Consider the following 17,579-nt stretch of genomic DNA (forward strand, 5'->3'; position numbering starts at 1 on the left):
CACTCTCTATATAAAGATAGGAATGTGCATCCTTCCTCGGAATTTAGGTAAATATGAACTCGAATGGAATGGTGGAAAGAGCAAGAGTATTTTGCTTCAAATCCAAGATCTGCTGCTTACCACCTGTGTGATCCTGGCAAGTAACCTCAACTATCTGAGCCTCAGTTTCCTCATCTGTAAGATGGGGGGGGTTGAATTGGATGGTCTTTGAAGACCCTTCCTGCTCTAAAGTCTATTATCAAATATGCTATGCTTTTTTCACTTTTAGCTTTTGTCTTACTGATAAATAATATCAATCAAGTAAACAATCAATATTTAATAAGTACTTAACGTATATGTTCCAGGCACTGTGCTTCCTTCCTGAAGGAAGGTAGCATTCTACCTTTTATCTTTGTAACCTCAATGCTTGGCATGGTTGCCTTAAACATAGCAGGCATTTTAAAAAGTATTCAGTGCACTGGAGTGTCTCTCAAGGTTCTGGGCTTGGCCTTCTCTCTCCATCTTCTCTTTTTACCCTCACTCTCCTGGCAATTTAGTCTTCTTGTACAGTTTCAATTATCACATCAATGCAGATAACTCCAACCCTATATATCCAATGCCAAGTTATCCCAAGCCCAGGACCTGCATTTCCCAATGCTACGGGGATATCTCCCCACCTTGGAATCCCATAGGTACATCAGATTCAACATGTCCACCGCTGATTAAGCTTATTATCTTCTCCTCAGAACTTGCTCCTCCTTCTGATTTCATTATGTTTATTGATGACACCATGGCCGTAACCCTGGGGTTTTCTCTGACTCTTCCCTGTGATAACTTATCCATGTGAATTATACCCAAATCTCTCTTCACTCTATTCCTTCTTTGGAGGAACCATTGCCTCCACTCTAGTTTGGACCATCATTACCCCTTAGCGTGACCACTGTCTCCTCCCTGCTTTTCTTAAATCCATAGATCTGACCACACCATTCTTCTGCTCAGAACCCATTAGCATCTCCCTAATGTCTCTTGGGTAAAATGAAAACTTCTTATCCTGGTATTCAACATCCTTCATAATTTGGTAAAATCCTATCTTTTTAGGTTTATTTCATATAAGGGACCAGCACTCACATGTATTCCATACTTTCCTATCTCCGTGCCTTTGCTTACATTGTTTCCTATACATATATACATACACAAGTGTGTACATATATCTATGTGTATGTGTGTGTGCATGTATGTAGGATATAATAGCTGCCTTCAAGTATCTGAAGGGCTATCATGTGGGGAAAATGAACTAGGCTTGTTCTGTTTGGTCTCAGAGGATAGAACCAGGGGCAGTGGGAGAAAGTTACAAAGAGAATAATTTAGGTTCAATATCAGGAAAAGCTTGTAAGCAATTAGAGCCACCCAAAAGTGGAAAGGGCAGCCTAAAGAAGGGTTGGCTTCTCCCTCCTTGAGAGGCTGGACAACCACTGCTTAGATATATTATAGTAGGGATTTACTTTGTGTATAGATTGGACCAGATGGCAACTAACAGCCCTTTCAACTCAAATCCTAGGACTCTAGTGCATTTATAGTGTGCTACCATGTATTATGTTTCTCCAGCTTTGTGTCTTACCCCTCTACTAGACTATAAACTTCATGAAGGTAGGAATTAGGTTTTATCTGAACCTTGTACTTAACACCTCATTGCTGAGCAAGGTGCTCTGATCACAGCTGGCACTTATACATTTATTTGTTGTTAATGAGACTGTGTATAACTTATATATCATATATACACACACCCTTACCCCTCGTCACAAATACATGCTTTCATAAACCATAAGTCTTCTTATAATACTAATCACCGTAAAACTCCCTACTTTGGAAGTCAGATTCTATTCATTTACAGCTGTTTAACTCTGATTTGTCCCTGACCCAAGCTACAGCAATAAGCAATGCATTACTTCACTTTTATTTATTTATTTATTTTTTTGCAGGTCAATGAGGGTTAAGTGACTTGCCAATGGTCACACAGCTATAAGTGTCAAGTGTCTGAGGCCAGATTTGAACTCAGGTCCTCCTGAATCCAGGGCCAGTGCTTTATCCACTGTGCCAGTGAGCTGCCCCCATACTTCACTTTTCTGTAAAAGAGCTCAGGCATCTGTAAATGTAGCAAATTAAAAACACCACATATATCCAATATTCTCATCACCTACTCAGCTCCTTTAAATGTCTCCAGTATGCCACCTGTTGAAAACCATTTATGTGGCCACAAGTTAACACTAGAAGTTCATTCATGCTTTTCTCAGACTCAATTAATGTAATGTTCCGTTTTTCCTACAAAACTAACAAAGATAATGATAAAAACAAAGATGATGGTAGATGCACAATTTTTCAGGTGTATAGAAAAATACTTTTCAAATAAGCTTTTCAAATAGTTGTGGCTAAGAAACACACCAGCAGCTAATTTAATTAATTTAATTTATTAGTAACCATCATGAATATGTTACCATTAATTCTTGTAATGCTGGTGACATACATTGTTTTTGACACATAAATTACTGTTCAACAAATAATGGTCTTACTTGCCATACCAACTGCTCTTCAATAATGCTTTCCCATAAAAATCATCAAGCAAAATCAAATAGGGAGATTTCAATCAATGGTACATTCATTTTACAAACAAAAAGCAGAACAAAAAAATATACAACTATGTGAATGCCTAACACTAACCAAAAAGATATGATAGATTATTCTGGCTTCAAAGGTACAGGAAGTAACAGTAAGGGGAAAATAACATTCTACTTACTGTACTTATTCAGTGTTAAACACTTATTTTTATACAGAGCTGAAATTCTAAGAAGTCTAAGTATAGTGTAAAAATAGGTACTAGTCGATGTACCCTTGGCTCAAGGAAAAATTAAGAAAGGTCTAACTTATTTATTATTAAACTGGGGTCCATGATCTTGTTTTCTTTCTTTTTTTTTTAAGTTGCTAACTGCATATTTCAATATAATTTGTTTTCTTCATAATCCCCTGCTTTTTTCTGCTTGTTTTTTTTTTTTGTTGTTGTTTGTTTGTATTTGTTTTTAAAGGGAAATGAGGGTTAAGTGACTTGCCCAGTGTCACAAAGCTAGTAAGTGTAAAGTGTCTGAGTCCGGTTTTGAACTCAGGTCCTCCTGAATTCAGGGCTGGTGCTTTATCCATTGCACCACCTAGCTGCCCCCTACTTGATGCTTTTTAAATATTATTCTGAGGAAGAGTCCACAGGACATACCAGACTGTGAAACGGGGGGCTAACTTAAGAATCTTTGGCCTAACAGAAATCAGGCTATTCACCTAAAATATGTATCTATATTCTGCTTTATTTTTCAAAGTCATTTTGGTTTGGTTTTCTTTCATATGTGTTTTGAGAAGAATGTCAAACTATAATTGTCAGGTACATATTAATACAGTTTGATAAATATTTATTTTATAGAACAGACTTCAGGCAGAGACTTATTTTCTATCAGTCCACTACTATGAGAAGTAACAAGCAGGCATGGGAAGGAAGGTATGGGTAGGTGAAGAGATAGAACTAATCATTAATCATTAGTCAATCAATCAACAAGCTATTATTACAGGCTATGTGTCAGGCACTGTAATAAGCACTGGATATACAAAGGTAAGCTGAAACAATTCCTTGATGAAATATGAGAATTACTGCTGAGGATTTTTGAGTCAAAGATTTTCTGATAATTGGGTATTGGAAAAATGCAAACCTATATGAATACATATGAAAACTCCTACTTCGACAACCTATGGACTTACCTGGTCATGATCAATATCGGCATCTCCAGTGATGACAATTCGTTTCTCAATTCTTGTTTCAGATACTCCGCCTTTTACTGTCTAAAAGCCATAAGAGAAAATAGATTAGAATAAATCACTAAAACATATTTCTCTTTAATCAAAAATAAGTGAATGGGATGCAATATATTTTATTACCAGGCAACTCAACCCTACTGGGAGAATGAAGCTAACGGACTCTATGTTTGAAGTTATTACAAAGCACTGTTGTACCCAAAGATGGAATAAGTTTCCAAGTGAAGTGGGCCTTAAGATGTACTTGTCCAGAATTGGATGAAGTTAGAATAAGCATATAAACTAGGCTGCTGTTTTTGTTGTTACTTTATGGGCAAACTTTGGCTTGGTCTGAAATTCGGTTTAAAACAAGTACTGGGGTTTGGTTGGGGGTTCAGCACATTAGTTTCACTTTGGTGTTTAAAACATTTTATTTGATCCAATTCACTTTTTAGTTGATGTGGATATGAATGGAAAGAGGGGTGGAAAGGGCAGGACATGGGAGAAAACACTCACATGTTTCCATATCTTAGTAAGTTCACAGGGAATGTCAAGGATTTTGTTAATCTACTTACTGCCAAACAGTTTGTGATATTTTATTACAGGCAACATAGCTCCATGTCACATAGTCCTTTCAAAGGCAAACAAACATTTAAGTGTCTGAATCTCTGAGTCAGCTTCCTGAAACCACAAGGGGCAGTGTTTTTAAAGGACTCTGGCGCAAAAACCATCATTATACAGGATAGCATGAGATTTGAAAGTGGAATCTTTTTTAAAATGATAGAATTAAGAACTGTGGAATCTGAATGCAGCTGGAACCATACTATTTTCACCATTTTTGTTTTTTCTTTCTTTCTTGGAAGTTTTCCCCTTTTGTTCTCATTCTTCTTTCACAACATGACTAATGTGGAAATCTGTTTAACATGATTGTACGTATATAACCTATATCAGATTGGTTGCTTTCTTATGGAGGGGGGAGGGAGAAAAATTTGGGACTCAAAATCTTATAAAAACAAATGTTGAAAGCTAACTTTATGTGCAACTGGAAAAAAAATAAAATACTATTAAGATTTTTTTAAAAATGATAGAGTTCTGGCAAATGTGCCTAGGGACAAGGAAAAATGCCCAAGAATATTTTGAAATCTTAAAAAACACTAACATGATATGGAAAAAAATGAATAGTAAAAAAAAAAAAAAGGTTGGAAAATAACTCTAGGAAAAAAAATTCTTTGAGTATATGTTTTTACCAGATGATCACAGTGGTAGTTAAACCAAAATGACTTTACCAAAAATACATGATTCAAAGCATTTGTTTATAGCAATATTTTCAATCACTGTTTTCCTTGTTTCCGAAGACTAAGCTATACGTACAAAGTCTATGGTGCCACATTTTTGTAAACAAATACACTTTTTAATATCTTCATCCTCTCACCCTTTCAGGAGGTCTATGTGATATAGATAAATTTTACTTCAAAACCTGAATTCTTAGGTGATGGAAATGAAATTAGGGTATTTTTACTCTTCTTAGCATTATCACTTTGAAGTTACATAGTAGGAGGGTGGGAAAAGAAAAAAAGCACATTTCAAAGGAGGTAAATTATTACAAAATGACCCTCTTTTTAGATTCATTTTAATTGTTTTACCTTGGTGATGTGTGTGGTTGTGGTTGTAGACACAGATTCAGAAGTGATGGTCTGTGCAGTCAATAATGTGCCAGTGTCACCACCAGCCCCACCATCAATCTATAGATAGTTTGGGGGAAAAAATCAAAAGTACTTAACTTTGAGCATTAGTTGTAAGGGAAAAAAACACTCCCCACTGAACAAGTAGCTTTAAATATATTTCTGTTACAAACATGTAGAGTCTATAGAAATAAATGTGTTCATACACAGCAATTTGTATTGGGTAAGCCACTGGCCAGGAGTTTGTCTGGTGGTTGAATTATAGAATAAAGATATGGTAGAAATCGGGTTTACCAAATAAAACTGTGTAAGGGATGAAGGAAAGGGAAGACAGGAAGATAATCAGTAAGAACCTAGAAGTAAGGAATTAGAATAGTGAGAGGGTTTTCAAGAATTGGGGGACCAGTTATTGACAGTCTCAGTTTTCCTCATTTGTAAAAGAGAGGGTGACATCTGAGGTCCAGTTCTACTTCTAGTTCTAACCCAGTTCTAGTTCTTCTAGTTCTAGAGAGCTAGTCCTATGGTCTCAGGACACAAAGGTAGGTCTGTGCCCAGAAAACCATCCCACTTGAGCTGATGGAAAGAAACGTCAGAAAGCAAATATAAAGGTTTATTACGTGACCAGGGGAAAATAAAGAGAGTACTTGATGGAACTTAAAAGAAAACAGACCTCTTAAAGAGAGAAGGATGGCAATGGGCTGATCTCAAATGATAGGCAATCTAAAAAATAACCAAAACCAAGACCAAAACACTTCCAACTCTCCAAGACTTGATTCTTAGCTAGGTTCTATGATGGAACTTTGTGCCTGTATTATTTCTACATCTATATAGTTAATACTATGCTAATTTTCACTTAAGTAGTAGTTTGGTACACTAGCTGTCAAACACTTTATAACAGTGGTTCTCAAACTTTGATCTCAGGAGCCTGTTATACTCTTAAAAATTATTAAGGACCCCAAAGAGATTTTTTTTTAATGTGGGCAACTGATCTAGTGATATTTATCTTGTTAGAAATTAAAACTGAAAAGTCTGTAAAATATTTATTCATTCATTGAAGAACAACAATAAATCCATGACATGACACCATAATTTTTTTATGAAAAATAACTATATTTTCTAAAACAAAAAATAGTCGAGTCATTGTTTTAAATATTTTTGCAAATCTCCTTAATGTCCAATTTATTAATTAGAACATAGCTTCTTCTGCATTCAATCTGTCGTGATATATTTAGATGAAGCATATAAAGAAAATTCAGATATACAGTTGGAAGAGGGAGCAGTATTTTAATAAGTAAATAATATCCTAGTGCTATTATGAAAGTAGTTTTGACTTCATGGAGCCCCTTGAACGGTCTTGGGGCTCTCCCAGAGGTTCACAGACTTTCTTCTGCCTTATAGTAACAAGGAGAAAAGAGACACAAAGGTGGGAGGGCTACCCACTCTAGGCAGAGACATTAGTAAGGACAAGAGAAAGAAAGCCAATGTGAAGATGGTAATTCAGCACACTTAGTAGGCTTCATTTTATGAAATTCAATTAATGTGACTTCAATTCTAGGACACTCACATAAACATAAGAATCAATACCAGGGTAAAAAGTGAAGTGGACTGAGAGGGCTAAAATCCTTGACATGTGAAATGGGTTGACTGTAGAAACAAAAAAACAAACTTTTTTATGCTGGCTTTTAGAAAAACAACCTCTGTATTACTTCCCCCCTCTCTCTACCCAAACAGAAATATTGCCTAAAAAAACTTAGCTGCTTATGTTTCTGTAGTTAATATCAAATATATGCCCACACTCTCATTTCAAAAACTATATATTTAAAACAAACCCTACACTAAGCAATGATTAAGAGTATAAATTATCATACATAATTATTAACTCCTGTCTCAGAAATTTAAGACTTCTTATAGGATAAAATCGTTATTTTGTATGCTTTAAATAGTGACATTTTGAAATATTGCATACTTCCTGCATATTTGTCACCTCTGGAGGGAAGCCCTGTTTATCTTCCTTCCTTCTTCTTTTTTTTTTTTTTTGCAGGGCAATGAGGGTTAAGTGACTTGCCCAGGGTCACATAGCTAGTAAGTGCCAAGTGTCTGAGGCCGAATTTGAACTCAGGTCCCCCTGAATCCAGGACTTGGTGCTTTATCCACTGTGCCACCTAGCTGCCCCTACACTCATTTCTAATACTTTCATGAATCCTGCTTGAAGAAAAACCTCAAGTTTAAAAATATATGCTTGACAAACAAGTTGCAATATGTGTTTCATATTACAGAAAGTCTTACATACTCAAGCACCAAATTAAAATGTAACTGGGAAGTGTTTAAAAAACAAAAAGGAAAAGAAACCTAGATGATAACATTAAATTTGTAGTTTTCTAAGTAAGTATTGGCCCACAGGGATGCATTTCTATTTGAGTTTTGACACCAATGACACCACATCTAGCTTCCTCATTGAAGGGAAGGTACTATCATCAACATGTAAATCACCAGAAAAATCAGAGAAAAATAAGACAAAATAAAGTACAAAAATATTTAAGTATTACCCTTCCCCTTCTGTATAACCACTGAATCTTACAACTTTTTTTTTACCTGTGGAGATTCATAAGTGATGGTTTTGGTCTCTGTTTGGACAATTGGGACTTCCTTGGTGGAGATTTCTGTTCTTTGTGAAGCATCAGAAATAGTTACCATCTCTGTTTTTACCACTGGTGGCTGAAGTGAAAAAGGAAGGAAACAATAAATTCTAAAGGTAATCATATAAAGCTGTTTAGTGGAGCCACCAAAATAGTCAGAAGAAACATCCACACATGCATTCACACAGGAGAGCAAAAAGAATCAGCAGGGAAGGCATTTAAGCAAATCATTTTTCCCCCCAATACAGCAAGAAATAAAATAGAAAGGAAGGAGAGGAAAACAAAAACAAAAACAAGTGGTTTGACATCTCTCATCTAATCTAATATACTGAGAACACATTCCCTCAATCAAGAAGGTGTCAAACCTATCACACCTTGATTCACCCCCTTAGGCTTAAGCAAGTAATAGCAGAATGCAAGAACCTATGCTGAATGAAATCCACAATAGTTGGCTATAGTTCTATAAGTTGACCACTTTTTACAAGTCAATATGGCGGATGTCAAAGATTTCACTGCTTGTATCACAGTTTGTATAAAGGTGCATTCACGTGCAGATGTTGTGGAGGCTCAGGTGAATTTGTGTTTGCTCTTTCCCCATATTCTTCTTATCATTCCCATGTACAAAGGGTACAGTGAGGAAAATGTTGCTTTCTTGAGAATTAACCACAGAGTCCTTTGTTTAAAGAAAAAAGAAAAGCTGTGTTTTCTCAACATCACAACAGTTAAATTTTAAATGGGATCAGAAGAAAGCTACTATATCCATTTTGCATTATGCTTAGCTAGAATTCTTCCCCAGAGTGCTTTAAAACAGCCCTGTGAGTTGCCATAATTTTAGTCCATTATGCATGCGTTAGACTCAGCTCTGGATCTGCAGTGCCTATGTATCCTTGGAAGTAAATTAAAGTAGCAGCACTATTAATTCTTAGAAATCACATTCCCAAAGGCCTATCTGTGTTTGTTTAAATGTTAACAACTACATATTAAAAACAAACAACAACAATAATAATGCCACAAAAAATAAAGTCACAGGCTCTCAAAATGCATGTTCGTGAAATAAGAGCATAACCTAAAAAGAAAATAGAACCAAAATCCTCATTAAAATTTCAATATACAGGGCAGCTAGGTAGCACAATGGATAAAGCACTGGCCCTGGAGTCAGGAGGATCTGAGTTCAAATTCGACCTCAGACACTTAACACATACTAGCTATGTGACCCTAGGCAAGTCACTTAACCCCAATTGCCTCACCAAAAAAAAAAAAACAAAAACCCAATATATAGTCAATTGAGGATCATATGCCCTAACAAAAGGAAGCTATGTTTATAAATATCTGAGAAAAAAATCTAAACGTCTTGTTAACTCAACTCTGGATGCAGAGATATACAGTCCATAGAGTCAATATTCCCCTTTAAGCACAAAACAATTTGGACCACCCAAAGTAGAATTACTAGAAGTCCAGGAAGTTGATGGCAACAGGGGGAGAAAAGGGAAAGACACAGAGCTGCTGCAGACAATCCATAAAACATTTAATCTTGCTGCAAATAATCCAGAATTGAATGTAGAACAGAATTAAGGTTGAGGGAGTGGTCTGATTTAAGAGGCTCTCTGGCTGCTCTGAGGGTTGGAAGGAGGTTCTTAGACAAAGCACATAATCCACAGAACCTTCAAAGCACAAATACCATGATGACATCCCAAAGCAATGCTCTGAAACTGCCAGGAGATGCTACCAGAGTAGGGCAGTAATAAGAACTGCTACCCTCCTTAACATGGTTTCACCTGGACAATCTCTCCCTAGCTCCACTCCAATCATAATACTGTAGTTATTTGGGAGATGAAAGAAGTAGATCTGACATTAAGCTGAAGACTGAGAGAAGGTTTAGTTGCAAAGGCCAAACCCAACAACAAGAGCAAGAAAACACAACCACTCACCCTTTGGACCACATTTCTCCACATTCAAACAAAGATCAATTTTCTTATAGAATCAATTTTTTTAAAGGACATTTAGTGTCAAGAATCAGCAGAGACCAAAGACAAGACATATTTGGAAATATTTAGAACATGCAAAGAAAAATTTAAATGTGGAAAAGGAAAGAAAAAATAATAAAGGGCATGATATGGTGGCTGTAGCAAAGTTTGCCCTACCAGGTCATCCAGTTTTGGCAAAGAAGCTAGAAACCATGAATTAAGCTGGTAGAAATTTCCCTGCTCATCAGTGGTTTCTCCCTTCCATTAGAGAGAGAAGGATCTGAATCTTGCTGAAATCCCTGAACAAGAAATGGGAGGACAGGAGGAAGAAGAAAAGCAGGTGCTTTTGACCTGGTAAATAGCTCTATAATTTAGCTCCCATTTGGCACTCCCATTTACCTCTGAACAACAAATTATTTCTGGCAAAACATCAATGTCAACATGAGACACCTCTCCGTTTACTTTGTGCTGTTCTTCCTCAGTTTCTTCTCTCATGTCTTGCTCATCTCCTTCTTTTAAACTCTTCTCTCCAGAGACCTTTTGGGAAACTACATTTTCCTGGACCACTGTTTCTACTGTGATTTGCTTTACTGAGCTGGCTTCTGGCACTGCTTCCACACACTGTACTACCTTTGATGCCCGTTCCTCCTTCTCCTCCTCCACCTCTTCTTCGTTTTCCTCCTGCTCTTCCCGGATGGTACCCTCGGTCACCCGGTGATGGGGTCGGTACTCTCCTACATCTTCTTCCTCACTTTCACTGCTGCTGCTGCTGCTCTCTGAAGACAGGGAGGGGGAGTCTTTGTGTGTCAGGGGCTCCACCTTACGAATCTCCCCAGGATCACTCCCGGGTGGTACTTTGTCTCTACCGTTCACGCCTTCTGTGATTACTCTCTCTTCTTTCCCAAACTCTGCCTGCTTCTTCACCTCCACTACATTCAGAGTCTCATGTGAACTCTATACAAAAAAAAATGGATGAGGAAAAACAAAAAATATATGAATAAACCAAAAAAAAGGGGGGAGGGATGAAAACAAAAATCAACTGACGGCAGGTTCATGTCATGGAGAAAAACAAGGATGATTGTGATGGGCTGACTGAAAGGGAAGAGGGGGAAAATGTGAGGATGATCAGACATGGCAGGCAATGGAATTAACATGGAAAAATGGGAGAACCTTAACAGCATCGTTGGCTCCAGAACAAGGCCCTTCTGCTGTGGGAGCACGTTTCTGTGGAACAAAAAGCAACCAAGGACACAAAATCAATAATGTTTTACCTCAACATCCACCAAAACAAATATGACACAACAAAAGGCAGAACAGAAAGCAACAACACCTTCAGGAACCCTTTGCTCTTATCACACAAAGTGCAGTCCATACAAGCACTAGAAGCCTCAAAACCTAACTCATTAACCACCACCACCCCACCCTCAAAAAAACAAAACAGGCAAAGCCCCTTTCGATCCTACAAGGAAGTCCCATCACCTCTACTATCTTAAGCTGATGTATCAACACTAAAATCCTACCAAAGCCAGCTGATCTGAGAGCAGTAACAGCTTCAGGGTTTCTCTCAACTACTCTGGAAACAATCTTGTGTTTTTGTGGGTTAGGAACACTCTGGCCTCAAGAGTCCTGACCTAAATTAAGGCAATGTCAGGAAAATGCTCTTATTTGAAGAAATGCCTTATAACTGATTTGGTTTTAGCAAACTCCACTAATATTTAAAAAAAAGGATAAATTCCACATCTGGTTATTAATTCATACAGGCTTCGGTGGAGAATAGCAAAAAGGGACCCTAGAAAGTATAGTGTGAATGATAATGTTCTACACCTAAATGAAACTGAAACAGCTTTGAATGTTTCAGATAAACTCCCCAATATCCTTAAAGAGTCTTTATGGACAATTACAATTTACTTTTGGTGGGTAGTAATCAAGACACCCATCAGGTGCTCAAAAAAACTTGATTATTTCACTACTGGAATCTCTACAATATGACGTATTTGGATCACTGCTGTGGTAAACTTCTATTTCAGGATGTTTCTCTCCCTAAAGAGCTTTTATTCCTTTAAAAACTTGCTCACTCAGCGGGGGGGGGGGGCACAGTTTCATTTCTCAAGGCAAGGAAATTTACATTAGGAGGAAGAGACTGTTGCCATGATAACTGGTGAAGATAATGCTACCACTGGATGATGCTTTGCTTTCCCAAGATGGCTCCCAAATACCTAACTACCAAGGGGAATAGAACTATGTCCTAAGAACCAAATACCCACTCTTCTACCCACCTTTCTTTTTTCATGCATCATAGTCATTAATACTATTTCTCCTAAATGGAATATATTTCACTGATAAAAACCCACTCTCCTCCCCACCAAGTGAATCTTCAAAAATCCTATTCCTTCACATGTGGCTTTAAAATACAGGAGAGAGGGGAAAAAAAGCAAAATGCACCTCAAGCAACTGTGAGAAGGGCGAGGAAGAAAGCATTTCAGAAGGTACACTATAATTCACAACAGAGCCCTCTGCTGTCCGAATGCCGGTTGATGTGAAGGTGGCTTTCATGCTAGCAGAAAAGCCCTCTTTACTAAATAAAATTGATGTTATCTCCTCTTCTAGGCTCTAGACAGTCAGAAAAGGGAAAGCAAAGAATTAACAATGAAAGAGAGGATACAGACAACAGTGACCTATGAAAGGAAAGGTTACACAAGACAGGAAACAAAAAGAACAGTATAAAACAGAAAGAAAGAAGTTCTCATTCTGAAAGGTTTCTCTGGGCCTCACCATTTCACTCCCCTGCTTGAAAATCTTTGATGTCTCTCTATATTGCCTGTAAGATAAAGTCCACTACTTCCCAAATTGAACACTGCCTCAGGCTAGACTCCTTGCTGGCCCCCCAACATTCCATGTTTACTCCCAGTAAGCATTCAGTAAATGTTATGAGTAAATTAATACTGTAAAGAACTGCTGAGAATCCAATTGGAAACCCCCCTCCCCGCCTCAAGAATCAGAAAATATGGGACAATATGGAAGGGAAACCACAAACAAATTATATATGCCTGAAAAAGAAATGGCACGTGGATTAATCATCCTGCAAATTCTTGGGCTTAGTTGCCCGTGGTCATTAAGTGGCTTGCCCCAGGTCACAAAGGCACTTAAGTATCACACGTATAACTTGAATCCAAGTCTTTAGACTCCAGGGAGGATGATCTTTCCACAGTACCAAACAGAAGACGCTAATAAAATAGCTTTTGCAGGCAGATGATGAAAACCAAGAAAGGGGAGGGAGAAGAAAATGAGAAGCACCTTCAAGAAATAATAAAAGCTTACATTTGCCTAGCACTGTATAATTTGTAGCATGCTATGCTTGCAGCAAATCTCTAAGATGGATATTGCAAGTATCACACCCACCCCATTTTTGAGATAGGCAAAGTGAAGTTCAAAAACATCAGGATATTTGTCCAAGTTACCAGAACTGGTGTGAGAGCAAGAACTAGATCTCAAGTATCCAAATTACATCTCTAATGCTCATTTACCTGCATTCACCTAATGAGTGTTGAGCAAAGTTTAAGTATATAAGAATGGGTGGGTTTCAGACTAAAAAACATACAATGGTGAAAAGAATTCTGTTTAATTTCTGGGGATAAACTGGATAAAATGACAAAGTTTAAATCCCCATTGTTACAGAAAATACAATTTAAAGTTGTAAATGGCTACATTCTAACACCATATTTTGTATGGTCAAAGATAAAGGATATGACTTTTAAATGAATAATGGAAAATTAACTAACCCCTGTCCAACATGGAAAAAATAATTGCTATTCCTCCTTTTACCATTTCACTTAACTGTAATGTCATCATTAAAGATGTCACTGTAAAAGTCTTTTGATCTCATTAAAACTGATCTAAACCTCTTTGCATATAAAGTTAGACTGAAAGAATGTGAAAGCTGTGTATTTAGAGATCTATTATTGGTACAAACTCTAATTTTATGGATGGAGAAAATTGAGGCACCACCTTCCCTAGTGAAGTAACTCGCTCAAAGTTGTTGACTCACCATTAGCAAGCTGGCCATGTGTTCTAAATTCTTTCTGATGGAATTATATTAATGTCTGCCCTGAATTATGAATGCATTCTGTGTTAGAGGAACAGCTAACTAGTTTACTGAGGGGTAACAGAATCCATGAGAATTAAACCCGGGAACCCTGTGCTCATTAGCAGAGTGTTCCAACCAAGTGAACTAATCAGTCCTAGAGAAAAGTGACTTTCTACAAAATACTCCCTTTTCCTAAGTTATTCCTGGGCAAAGGGGATTGAGTAATTCCAAGTATCCCTTCAAACAGACTAAATTTCCCAAAAGCAAGACAATGCTACTTCTTTTGCATACTCCCATTGGGTGATCTGTACATGGCAGACTGATGCTAACAGCCCTCAAAACAAGGTAAACATTTGCTCTGCAATACATAAGACACACAAAAAGCACTTTAGAAATAAGAAAAAGAAAGTGAGGGAATTCTAACTTGTCAACTAGCACTGGTAGGCCCCATCACTGGGCTGCCATAGTATATCACTACTATTTTTCTAGCTTAATGAAAATTTAACCCCAGTGTAGTCCTAATTTTGAACACAGTCCCTCCCATCTCTTAGCTTCCACAGTTACCACTTTGACAATGTCAATGCAATGCTTGGAAGTGCTATAAAAACATCAGGCATTTTCATTAGAAGTCATGCTTTTTCCAAGGGCTAGTCACTTCACTGAAATCCAGGGATTGCTTTGGATGCCATGTTGAATGATAGTCACTTATGCATTCAATGCATAAACCATGATCTAAAAAAACCCCAACAACACATTTTACGAAGGACCATTGCTATTTAAAGACTGTTTTGATATGGTAGTTATCAAAATGTAACTTTTAAAATGCAAAAATTAAAAAAAGTCCTATCCTACAGCGGTTCAAAAAAAAAAATAGTTCACAGAAGCAGAAAAAGGCCTCCAATAGCTCAGAGAAAGAAAAGGGAAAAAAGCAAGGGTAGATGCAAGGATGCAAGGTGAACACCTTGTCTGTCTCCTGAGCTTTTTCTTCAACAATCGGGGCTGCTGGGATCTGTTGCTTGTCCTTCACAGGCAAAATATCCATTTTGAAAAGGTGATCTTTTCTCTATTATTTTAAACATTGAACACAATTAACACAACGCAAATACAGAATACCTATAACAACACAGACATGAAACAATCTTGTAGGTGAGTAGAACAAACATTTCAGGGAGATGAGACAGTAGGTTTCTGAGGAGTCTTCTACCTTCTTAATCTAATATACAAACATACCATCACATCATACATTTATTACACTTATTATTATTATTATACATTATTTACATACATTTATTATTATACATTAACAAAAGATATCCATCCTACTGTAAAACAATGAATTCATTTTATCAACCACTTCAGAGTACCTGAAAGGAAGAATATAATAGTCATGGACAGCAATCCTAAGCAGCCACCTATGTGCCTTAAAACTTAATTAACAAACTAAAAATTTTCAGTTATAAAAATGGAGTATTATTGCTCATCTATTTTTATTCATTTACTTCTCAGATAAATGAATTTTTCTTCTGACTTCATAAAGCTTCTGGTTGCATAGTTCATATATTTTTTGGTTTTCAAAATATGGAAATATCAAATATCTGGACCACAACTGGTTGCGATTATGTAAACTTCAATCTGAATTATGACATATTGCAATTAATTCAATAGAAAATTTGAGTTGGGGGGAGGGGATACTATATTTACACATTTTTTTTAAAAAAGAGAAAAAACCCAGAATGAATAGCATAATAAATCGTTGCCTCCCCAAGTTTAATACCTATGCCCATGAAGGTCATTTGTGAGTGACACAGTGGTTGTTGGGGCATCACAATAGGAGCTAGAACAAATGGAGGCTCATTGTTTTCATTTCAAAAAGCGTTTATTAAAGCACATACATTGTGCACCAGTATAGTTTCTGGGGAAATGACAAAAATGAAATGGTCTCTGTACTTAATGGGGTTATAGTCTATTGAAAGAAACGAGAAACATGATAAAAAGAGTAATTTTTTTTAAATTCTTATTTTGTAATGAGGACAAAAGGATCAGCAAAGTATGTTAAGATAACCTTGGTAGAAAATGTTTTGGAACCACTAAGTCCTCACTTCAAAATATAGATAGGTACAGAAGTTCTATGCATTTCGTTACTTCTGTTAGCTAAGAGATAGTCATAGGAATATCATAAAAATAGAAATTTCTTATTTACTGTCTTTAATTATTAAACTTCTTACCAAACTCTTAAACCCTCAATACTTATTGCAATATCCTGTTGTAGTCTTTAATTTATGGTTCAATGATTTTGGATAAACCATGTGGCAACTATTTGAACTTTAAAGAAAAATATTGGTCTATCTTCTCACACTCATATCTAAGAATGGGGTCTGTGAATATAAAATTGTTAATATATATTTAGTATTTTAAGAAATTGTTAGAACAACTTAAAAAATTGAAAGGGAAATATTTCATACCTTCCTGATGGAGATTTCAACATAGCAGGCCAGACATTTTGAATTTTACTGAATGGCCCAAACAAAACACATGCTCACAAGTATCTAATGACATACCCCTTGTGTCTGTTGGGACAAAGGTGTGATACGCCGCTTTTCCCACTCATTGGGGCGTGGTTCAGGTGTGGATTCCATAAAATGGCGCTTGAGTTCACTAATGCTAGCCTGATGTTTCAGTATGTCGTCCTGGGTCTTATCCAGGTCCTAGCAATGTGCAACGTAAAAAGAAAAAAGAAAAAAAAATCCAAAGGGACAAAAAACAAAAGAAAAAACCCAGTAGGAAAAATAAAAACAAAAACATGACAAAGCAAATTTATTTAATTGAAAAAATAAAAACAAGAAAAATGCCAAGTCTCAAAAGCCATCTTGCTGTTCACGAATTACCATCTGTCAAAATTTGAAAAAGAGGCAGCTAATTTTCTTGTCCCCATTCATATTTAAGGTGCTTCTAAATTTTCCTTCCCCCCCCCTTTGCATTCTAAGAAACTACAGTGATCTCTGGATTACTTGTGCTAAAGATTCTGAATATTTCAAAAGAACTCTATGACCCCTAATTTTTTTTGTTTGAATTGGAATGAATCATGATTCCCATTTCTTCTTCCTTCTCTTCAACCCTAATAATTTGCTTTTGGTTAATTTTTTAAATTGATTTGAATTTCTTGATCATATAGTGGGAGGCTGGAGGGATGGTGCCATGTTTTTTTAAAAAATTATGATAAAAATCAAAATAACCAAGAGCTGACTGCATTTCTGCAGTCTGCAAATTCTAAAGACTGTTTCTGATACCTTAATGAGCTAAAACTATGAAAGTAGCTGCTGCCAGGGGTTATGGTTACATCTTTGCTCAGGGATTCTATGTAGGGAATCTGTCTAAAACCAAGCATACCCTGGTTATAAAGTACACAAGC

The 17,579-nt window shown here is 36.7% G+C and overlaps 1 protein-coding gene across 20 annotated transcripts in view; it reads right to left on the reverse strand.

Annotated features, from left to right (window-relative positions):
- Window positions 1–17,579, reverse strand: part of EPB41L2 (erythrocyte membrane protein band 4.1 like 2) — a 275,917-nt gene that overhangs the window by 20,983 nt on the left and 237,355 nt on the right. For 3 of the 20 annotated variants that reach the window (XM_044000762.1, XM_044000764.1, XM_044000758.1), the window contains 8 exons: window positions 16,729–16,875; window positions 15,132–15,233; window positions 12,529–12,696; window positions 11,257–11,310; window positions 10,486–11,040; window positions 8,079–8,201; window positions 5,448–5,546; window positions 3,772–3,852 (listed from right to left, as the gene is read on the reverse strand). In XM_044000762.1, the coding sequence (XP_043856697.1) occupies window positions 3,772–3,852; window positions 5,448–5,546; window positions 8,079–8,201; window positions 10,486–11,040; window positions 11,257–11,310; window positions 12,529–12,696; window positions 15,132–15,233; window positions 16,729–16,875 (1,329 nt within the window). Of the gene's footprint in view, window positions 1–3,771; window positions 3,853–5,447; window positions 5,547–8,078; window positions 8,202–10,485; window positions 11,041–11,256; window positions 11,311–12,528; window positions 12,697–15,131; window positions 15,234–16,728; window positions 16,876–17,579 lie in introns of those variants that run through there. The other 17 variants (XM_044000766.1, XM_044000760.1, XM_044000761.1 and 14 more) reach the window with 16 other exon arrangements.

This window comes from Dromiciops gliroides, chromosome 4 (genome assembly GCF_019393635.1).
Source record: "Dromiciops gliroides isolate mDroGli1 chromosome 4, mDroGli1.pri, whole genome shotgun sequence".
Lineage (NCBI taxonomy): Eukaryota > Metazoa > Chordata > Mammalia > Microbiotheria > Microbiotheriidae > Dromiciops > Dromiciops gliroides.